Here is an 8,707-nt window from a genome sequence, read left to right on the forward strand (position 1 = left end):
TAGGCTCCCACCCTGACCCTTACATCACTGTTGGGGGTGATGGCCTGCTGAAAGTCCCTGCCACCCTGGGATGAGGAGGGTCCCAGGACTCTCCCTCTGGCAGGAACATGCAGTGACAGGCAAGGGAGCCAGTCCTCCCCTGGGTGCATGATGCCTGCGGCAGCCCCGGGAGTGTCAGGGAGCTGCTAGGGCTTATTGGGCTTCCCTTGCCAGTGGCGCCTCAGTGAAACACCCCCAGGAGCCAGAGGAAGACCCGACACCTGGAGATGCAGCTCCCAAACCTCCCGCGCTGGTGGTGGCTTCCCCTGCTCCTGCCCTGCCCCAGCTGTTCCTCGGGTGGCTGCCGCAGTGGGACAGCCACACATCCCTCCCAGGCACCCGTGTCCTTGCTGTCCACTCTGCCACGGGAGGAGCAGTGAGGGGGCGCTGGGGCCACGCAGGGGGAGAAGAGACACAGGGTAGCCGTGCAAGGCTTGGGGCAGAGCTGCCTGGAAACTCTCAGAGCAGCAGCCAAAGAGGTAACAACAGACACCAGGAACGGTTCGGAAAAGCTGCTGGGCAGGAGTTTGAATTTTTTTTAACCCTAATCACCACTCTTGACAAACTTATTTTTATTAATTAACATCCTTGGGTTTATGTAACTTCCTTTTTAAAGGCTTAATACTACCACAGTGAAACTTTTACTGTTAAAAACAATACAGAAACCATCACGTACATCCCTCGAGCACTGCACACAGTTCTCCTTAGCCTCAAAGCGCAACCAGCCACGCTGAAGGGGCAGGTGGGCCTGGGGACAGCCTGCATGCCCAGGACAGGCCACTGGAGCTAGGGTGTCACATGGCCCATGCAGGCCCTGAGGGGTGTGGGAAGGGGACCAGCGAGTCCCCCTCATACATGAGGCAGCCAAGGAGGAGCTTCATGGGCTGTTGTTGAGGCAAAGCCCATGTAAGCTGTGCACCAGGACAGTGTGGATACCAGAAGCAGAAATGGGGTCCAAACGGGATCCAGTGAGCTCCTGGAGGATACACCCAGCTGCATGGGTGCAACTCACCCAGTCCATGCCATGCTACATGGTGGCAGCATGGAGGTTCCCATTGCCTCAACACCCACCGTTGGCTTTCCCTGGCGAGGTACCACTGCCACAGGACCTGCCCTGTCCCCATGTCCTTGTGCCAGCCCCAGGCAGCACCACTCTGAGGGAGTCTGCCTCAGGCTACAGGCTGCCATGTCAGATGTGGGGAGGAGCTGCCTTGGACCCCAACACCTGCTACATTAGGCTCCACTCTTGTTCCTCTGTGCAGGATAAACCACAGGTCAGCTCATTCGATGGTAACATTGAAGCCTTTGCACATCTTGCCCTCCAGCCTTTTGCTTGAAGCTTTCAAAAATAACCCTTGATTTTGATTTAACCCCATGCCAGGGGTGCCCCACGAGCATGCTGGTGCCCAACTCACCCTTTGGGTTTCCAGCTGTGTGCACTGCTCCAGGGTACGGCTTGCACAGAGCAGCATGAGATCCATTTGGCAGCCAGCCCCAGCCCCCCTGCAGTGGGGGCAGGAAAGGGGAGAGGAAAAGCCCCATGGGCGCTGCTTAAGGCACACAGAAACGAGGGCTGGGGCTGCCCCCCTGGATCTGGGCATGGACCTGGCTGAGTGGGGACAGCAGGAAACAGCAGCACCCACAGCCACCTCGATGAGGACCACCAGCCCCCTACACACCCCAGCGTGTTCCCAGTAAGAGACAGGGCCCCTAGGCCAGCCTGCCCCCATGCCAGGTGAATGAGCCTTGGTGGGGTGTTTCTTGGGTGGGAGGGCCCATGGGCAGCCTGCCCCCCCGCCCTAACCTTGCATCAGCCCAGCCAGGGAGAAGGAAAGCCACAGGACATTGAGCCCTACATTGGGACTGGGGTGAGAACGGGATGGGGATGGTGAATAGGGAGAGGTACCAGCCCCACACCATGGTGTGGAGGAGAAAAGCAGTTCCCCCCAGGGTCTCCCAGTACCCACCTGAGCTCCAGCACATGGGTAGCCCCCAGCCTGGGGAGCAGCTTGGTCCTGACCTGCTGGTTGCCCATCTCCAGCATCACACCAAGGGCAGCCCCTTGGGTGCTGCAGAAGTCGGTGCTGGGGACAAGCCCTGTGCCACCATGGGATGGCCCTCCTCCATCCTGGGTGGGCGCCCATGGGGAAAAGCCCTGCCTGCAGCTGCTGGAAAGCAGACAGGAGCGCTCGCACTGCCAGCTCCTGCATCTGACCACCAGGTTTTATTGAGCAGTGCAAGGCTGGGATGTGGCTGTGAGCACATGAGGAGCCCTGGCAACCCCAATTCCCTCCCCTTCCCCACCAGGAGGGCTTCCCAGGCAAGCTCCCTGGCACCCTCCTGGGCTGCCCCGTGCCAAGGCTGGGACAGACACAGCCCCACAGCCTTGCCTGCCCCAGGTTTCCTTCCTCCCCAGCTGCAGGGCGCTGGCAGGACAGAGCAGTTTTGCAGCTGCAGCCCTCTGAGCCGTCTCTGCTCGCCCCCCCACATAATGCTGCCCCAGCAGCATGTCCATCAGCTCTGCTCCTTGTTGCCCCCAGGATACCCTCAAACACCAACACGCTGCTTGAGCTCCTCATCTTCAGCCCCAGGCCTTGTCATGGGTCCTTTTGTCCTGCTGCTGACGGTGCACATGGGGCAAGGGAGTCCTTGGTCCCAGGCTGCGCTCCCACCAGGGCCAAGCAAGAGTTCAGCCAGCTCTTCCCTGCCGGAGTCCTGCTTCCCACCACTGCTTGGAGTGGCACGGCTCCACAAGTCCCCCGCGCTGGGGGGAAGCACAGCCGGATCAAACCCAGGCAGCAGGAGTGAGGCCGGGGGCAGAACGGAGGCTACCTGCGCGGCGTGCCACACCTGCAAAGAGAGCACAGCACGGGGTGAGTGCTGCCGGGATGGGGGGGACACCAGGACCTCCAGGCTCACCTACTCTGCCTCGGGTCCCCCCTTCCTGTGCCTGGCCTCTCCAGCACCAAAGTGTGGGGTGGGGACCACAGGCAGCCTCTGCACGGGGAGGAGCGAGGGTGATGGGGCTGTAAGTGCTGGCTGAGCCCCGAGCAGCAAGCTTCAGACAAAACGGGGAAATACAACGTGAAAGGGCCAGCCACAGGCACCATACCCCAAAGGCATCTGCAGTGAGAGCCCAGCCCATGCTGTTACAGCAAGTGGTTTGAGACAGTCAGCTAAATGTGAGGAGAGAAAGGGTAGAATAACCCAAACAACGACTAGCCAAGGACTGCAGGAAGGACACAGCTGGCAGCAAGATGAGGCTGAAACTGGAAATTCACGGATCCAGGAAACCCAGCGTGGTCTGTGATGGTGACAGAGCTACACACCAGCCAGTCACCCAGCCCATCCATCCCCACCCTCAGTGGGACTGGCCAGCTTTGAGCAGCTGAGCCTGGAGACTCAGCATACCGGGCAGCTATTGAGCCTTCAGTAAAAGGCTCATTTGCCCACAGCCACCCACTGGCCCCTCTGTCTCCTTTCTCCCATGTCTGCTCTGCACAAAGCCCTCACTGCTCACAGTGTCAGTCTAAACAGCCTAAAGGCTTAACGAAGCTGCTCATCCCAAAGAGATAAGCCAAGAAGACACCACCCACACTTGCCCCTGCTCACTTACAGTTCACAGTCTTTACGTCTCTTCTTGTCTTGTCTTCTCTTACCTCGGCCCTTGGACCTCCTCCTTCGAAAGGAAAGTACCACGAGAAAGGCTGATGTGTGGGAGATGAGACCCACAACTCCAGCTGGTAACACCACCCCTGATGTCACTTACCTTCCCAACCTCATCAGGTCCTGCCGGGGCCTGTGGGGTGGGAAAAGGACAGAGTGAAGTGGTTACTCGGGCAATGCTGTCTGTTGAGCTGCTGGAGGTGGTTTATAGATGCCCCAGTGCACAGCACAATCTACCTGTTACCATTCATGCTTAAAACCAACCCAATGTGACTTCTCTCCACATCATCACCTCCTCATCCAGGAGCTGACTGCAGTAGGCAGAGAGAAGGCAGAGACTTCAAAGGGGCAGGGGATGGTCAGCTTTGGTGACTCCCCCAGTGATGTGACATTTTGCCCATGAGGCCAGGAAGTGCAGGTTCAGTTTCAGCTGCTCTCAGTGACAGCTTTCACAGCTCAGCTGGTTAAACAAGATGCAACGTCCCGAGTAACACATGGGATTTAGTGCAAAGTCTCAGTAGTAGTTCTTATACAACAGCTATGACTTACCTGGCTTAAGCATCCCCAATAGGAGCCAAGGCCAGGACACCCACCACACCTACACTAAACTTCAAAGGGGAGCAACGTAAAGGTGTGGAAGGAGGCTTAGGGAGAAGCCGAAAGGTGCTGCAGAAGCAAGAAGTTTACACAGATTCAAAGGCAGCCTGCACACATACTCGTAGGAGATCCCCTGGGAGTTACCCCAGGTAGGAAAACCACAACAGACTCAGGAAATTCCCTGCATGGAAAATAGCTGGAAGCAGAGTGGAGGAAGTAACACATGTGCTTCTTCCCACTCCCTCTCTTCTGCATCCACCAACAGACGCTTCAGAGACAGCGTGGAGCTGGACGGGCCTTGGGTCTGCTCCAGCACAGCCGTTCTTACAACTGCAGGGGAAAACCGACCCAGGGATCCTCAGGCTCTTCTTCCAGGCAAGGATCACGACTAACAACTGCCCAGCAGGATGCTCAGTCCCCAGTTTTCGCAATACTAAATCACGCTGGGGTCACAATGGAGAGTGGACACCAGGACCCCATGCAGGCGGTGCTGGAGGCTCTGGGGCGGGGACCAGCTGCGGGCAGCACCAGAACCGCTCCCTGCTCCCACAGCGCTGCAGCCCCCAGGCAGAGACCCCGTCCTGCACAAGATCTCATCGTTTCTGGGACACAGAGAGCACCCCAAGGGGTTAACTATGTGCCCCGAGTCTGTGGCAGGTTGGTGCTGTGCATCCATCCCGGGCCAGCGCTGCATACCCATGCCAGGTTGGGGCTGCACATTTTAAGCTTGGATGTAGCCCCTGCTCCCCAGCCCTCATGGGGCAGCCTCCCTGAAATGGAGGCCCGAGGCCCAGCCCTTCAGCTTCCTCTTTGGGCTACAATCACGCCCAGGTATGCCAAGCCATGGAGCTCCCTGCTGAACCACCACCTTGGGTATGCTGCCCAACACCCAACACCTGCCTCAGAGCCACCAGCCTTGCTCCGTGACCACAGGCAGAGGAGCACACGCCAGGCATGCCAAGGCAGCCGCAGGGATGGGGGGCACAGACATCCCTGCTCCCTGAGCCGGGGTGTTGCAGCAGCTCCAGCCCTGCAGGCAGCGCATGGTGCCTGAGCTGGCCGCACAACGCTACGCACCCCCTCGGCTGCGGGGAGCAGCCTGCAGGGGCACGGTGCAGCCTGCAGCTGAGCAAGGGCCATGAGCACTGGCAAACCCCAGCACGGAGACAGTGGGGGTGTCCCAGCAGAGCCGGGGTGCCCCCAGGGCATCCTTGTCCCACACGTAGGGTGAGGTGGCAGGGTCGCTCTTGCTGGAGGGGCACAGGGGTGCAAAACAAGCCCAGGGGTCCCTACCTGCACTCGCACTGCTTGTGCTCGGTGAACGTCATCTCCACGTAGGGTGCCTCCCCATTTGGCTTTATCTTCAGGAGCTGAAAGAGGAGCAAAGGTTACCTCCCAGCCAGCGGCAGGAGGGGGCTGGAAGGGCTCCCACGGCACTGCCTCTCAACCCCAGCCTCTCGGGGAGACGCGTGTTGAACTTGTTCCTCAGGACCTCCAGCAGCGGAGCCTCCACCTCTGCACACAGACTGTGCCGGCCAGGCCCGGCCGCCCCAGCAGCTCAGGAGGCTCCGCTAGTGCTGCCCCGTGTCTTCAGGGCTGCAATTTAAGTCCCATGGTCTTGGGATTTCCCAGCCTTCGAGGAGATTTTTCTGTCTCTGCCTTTGAGGGGAGCTTTCACATATTTAACCACTTTGCACAACTCCCTTCTCTGATTGAAGTATCCCCCTCGTCATGTTTTCCAGACCATTGCCATTGCTGCTGCCTCCTCCTGGCCCCTTTTCCCACAGCACCGAGCTTGGAGTCAGTACCACGATGCCTCCCTAACCCAGGGGTGAAGGACTTGCCCTGTCACGTGTCAGTCCACAGCCCAGTCCGGAGTTCAAGTTGGACATTCAGGGGCTTCACAGGGTATGTTCACCATTGGTGTGATCCACACTAGCCCCCACAGAAGCGCCTGGCATTGTCACCCTGCACACAGCAGCGGGATGCCCCACAGGAGGGAGGCCTGTGCTTGGGGAGTTGCCTCCTGTTCATGTCAGGCTCTTGCTTCACCTCAGTCAAGATTTTTTGGAGACTCCCACCCTGCTTTCCAACGTGCTTTCAATTCCCAAGGGACCAAAATCACTGGTGATTTATTGCAGGCATTCTCTAGTCCGTCACCCATAGCAAGGCAGAGCTTTTCGCTGCTCCCTGCAGCAGCACCGGGTTGATCTCCAGCAGCGCAGCGCAAGGGCTGCAGTGTGAGCACCACAGCTGCCTGGTGTACAGGGAGGAGCCGACCAGCAGCTTGTCTGCACAGTTCCCACAGCGGGGACTGGAAACACGGCTGGTGCAGCCCTTCACGCTGACCACATCCTCAGCGCATACTCGCTGTCAGCACCACCACCAGCATCTCCTGACACACAGGAGCATTGCTTCTCCCTGCGATTTGGGGGCAGCGCCTGCTCTGCCCCTGCAGGCAGAGTCACGGGCAACTGGGACACCCCCAGTGCTGCTGCAGCGCAGGGAAGGTCTGGAAAGGTGACGGCAGTCAGCACGATGGACCACTCAGAGAGGAGAGGGCAGGGAAGCAGGGAGTACCACCAAGGGTGTCATCTGGCCTCAGGGACAAGCCCAAAGAGCAGGCAGAGGGACCCTCCTGGTTTGGCACGCATTTCAGCGATTGTAAGCCCCCTCCCCTGTTATCCATGCTGCTACGATGTCTGGAGGATGTGAAGCTGCAAGTTCACCCTCCCGGTGCTTGGCGAGTAGCCCACCACCTCCCCGGCACAGCCATGGCCCCACAGCAGCAGTGCTTACCTGCATGGTGACCGTGCTTGTCTCCACGGGGACGCAGCGGAGACCCTCGTCCCCACAGCAGCCTCCGCAGCGCTGCAGGGAGATGCAGGAGGGTCTGAAAATGTACTCCACCTCGTTGGGGAACTCGGTAATGACGTCCACCAGCTGCTCCAGAGGACGGCAGAAACTACGATTCCAGATCTCCCGAAAGGTCAGGACTGCAAGAGACCGGGGTGGGGGGCTATCAGGAGGCACCCCGGAGAGGCTGAGCGCAGCCGACCCCCCGCCGGGGCAAGTGCAGCAGCCGCGGTGGGGTCCTGCGTCCATCCCCGGGGCACAGGGACGCAGAGGACCCCCTTGTGCCCCCGGTAAGTCCATCACCGCACTGGTGCGGGGGCTCACACAGCCGCCGCATCCACCCCGATGGACTCTTTCTCCACCTGCCCACCAGCTCCGTCGCCCCCTTTTCAGGCACCCCGCTGCCCCCCGCACCCCGCCGCGGCGGGGCCCCCCCGCCTTCCCTGCCCTCCCGCCGCGGGCGCGGAAGCCCAGCCCAGCCCCGCAGCGCGGCAGACAACCGTCCCCTCGGCTTTCCCAGCGGGGAGAACAGAGCGGAGCCGAAGCGGAGCGTTCCTGCGCGGGACCCCGCGCCCCGGCACTGGCTGAGGTACAAGCCCCGGGCAGGGCTGCGCTCCACTCCGGCCCGCAGCGGTGACCGGTGCCGCAAGCGCCCGGGGCGAGCTGGGGGGGACAGGCTGCTCCGAGCCCGGCACAGCTCCCCGCTGCCCTCCGCGCATCGCCGCGGGGCTCCGGGGGGACAACAGCCCCGGGGGATACCGAGCCCCACTCCGGTCCTGCGCGCAGCCCTTCCCGGGCTGCCGCCCCCTCCCAGCCGGGGCACCAGCGGCCGCCCGCTACCAACTCACCGGGCGGCTCCGCGCTGACGGTCCCCCGCGCCTCCGGGGCCTGCAGGGAGGGAAAAGCGGGCGCTGGCAGGAGCGACACGGGGGACCCGCCACCGTCCCCCCCACTCAGCGCAGGGAGGAGCTGCCCCGGCGGCCACCGCCACCCCGGGCAGCGGCACCGGCGGGGCCCGGCTGCCCCCGCTCCGACCCCCCTCCCGCCCGCCGGCTCTCACCGGGGCAGGCGGCGCCCCCAGCGCCCCGGCCACCAGCAGCCGCAGGAAGGCACCGAGCAGCCGCATGGCCGCTCCGGCACCGACTCAGTGCCGCCGCTACCGCCCCGCCGCCCCCGGCATGCCGCCCTGCCGCCGGGCCACCGGCACCGCCGTGCCGCCTCCGCCGCCGCCGGGCCATGGGAGCGCATCCCGCTCCGCCGCCGTATTTCACCGCCGCCGCCCCGCCCCGCCCCTGCCCGCCCCGGCCCCGCCGCGGGGCGGGGCGGGGCGGGAGCAGGTGCCCGGCGCCGGCGGCCGCGGGGACAGACGGTGCCCCCGGAGCCCCCCGCGCCGGCACCGGCCGTTTCCCCATGGGGCTGCCCCGGGGTTTCTAGGGACCGGTCCGTGCCGGGGGGGTGGGAAGCACCAGGGCTGTGTCGGGGCTCCTCAGCTTGCTGGGCTCTCCCGGGTCCTGTCCACCTCTCCCAGGGTCAGTGTGCACTGCCCTGT

General features: G+C 62.2%; 1 protein-coding gene across 1 annotated transcript; it reads right to left on the reverse strand.

Annotated features, from left to right (window-relative positions):
* Positions 1-2,492: 2,492 nt before the first annotated feature.
* Positions 2,493-8,284, reverse strand: PGF (placental growth factor). Its single transcript, XM_068399628.1, has 7 exons — positions 8,219-8,284; positions 8,007-8,046; positions 7,102-7,298; positions 5,596-5,672; positions 3,809-3,838; positions 3,656-3,718; positions 2,493-2,889 (listed from the first exon to the last, which is right to left on the reverse strand). Exons 1-7 carry the CDS (start codon positions 8,282-8,284, stop codon positions 2,868-2,870), a joined length of 495 nt encoding a protein of 164 aa, XP_068255729.1. The 3' UTR covers positions 2,493-2,867.
* Positions 8,285-8,707: the final 423 nt, after the last annotated feature.

Source organism: Nyctibius grandis, chromosome 4, assembly GCF_013368605.1.
Source record: "Nyctibius grandis isolate bNycGra1 chromosome 4, bNycGra1.pri, whole genome shotgun sequence".
Taxonomy (NCBI): Eukaryota; Metazoa; Chordata; class Aves; order Nyctibiiformes; family Nyctibiidae; genus Nyctibius; species Nyctibius grandis.

What these genes read in the sequence shown, in the direction of transcription:
- PGF (XM_068399628.1), bottom strand. Translation starts at nt 8,284, where the DNA reads ATGCGGCTGCTCGGTGCCTTCCTGCGGCTGCTGGTGGCCGGGGCGCTG. An exon ending in TGGGGGCGCCGCCTGCCCCG is followed by an intron (nt 8,047 to 8,218) that starts GTGAGAGCCGGC and finishes CCCTCCCTGCAG; the next exon opens with GCCCCGGAGGCGCGGGGGAC. An exon ending in CGTCAGCGCGGAGCCGCCCG is followed by an intron (nt 7,299 to 8,006) that starts GTGAGTTGGTAG and finishes GGTCTCTTGCAG; the next exon opens with TCCTGACCTTTCGGGAGATC.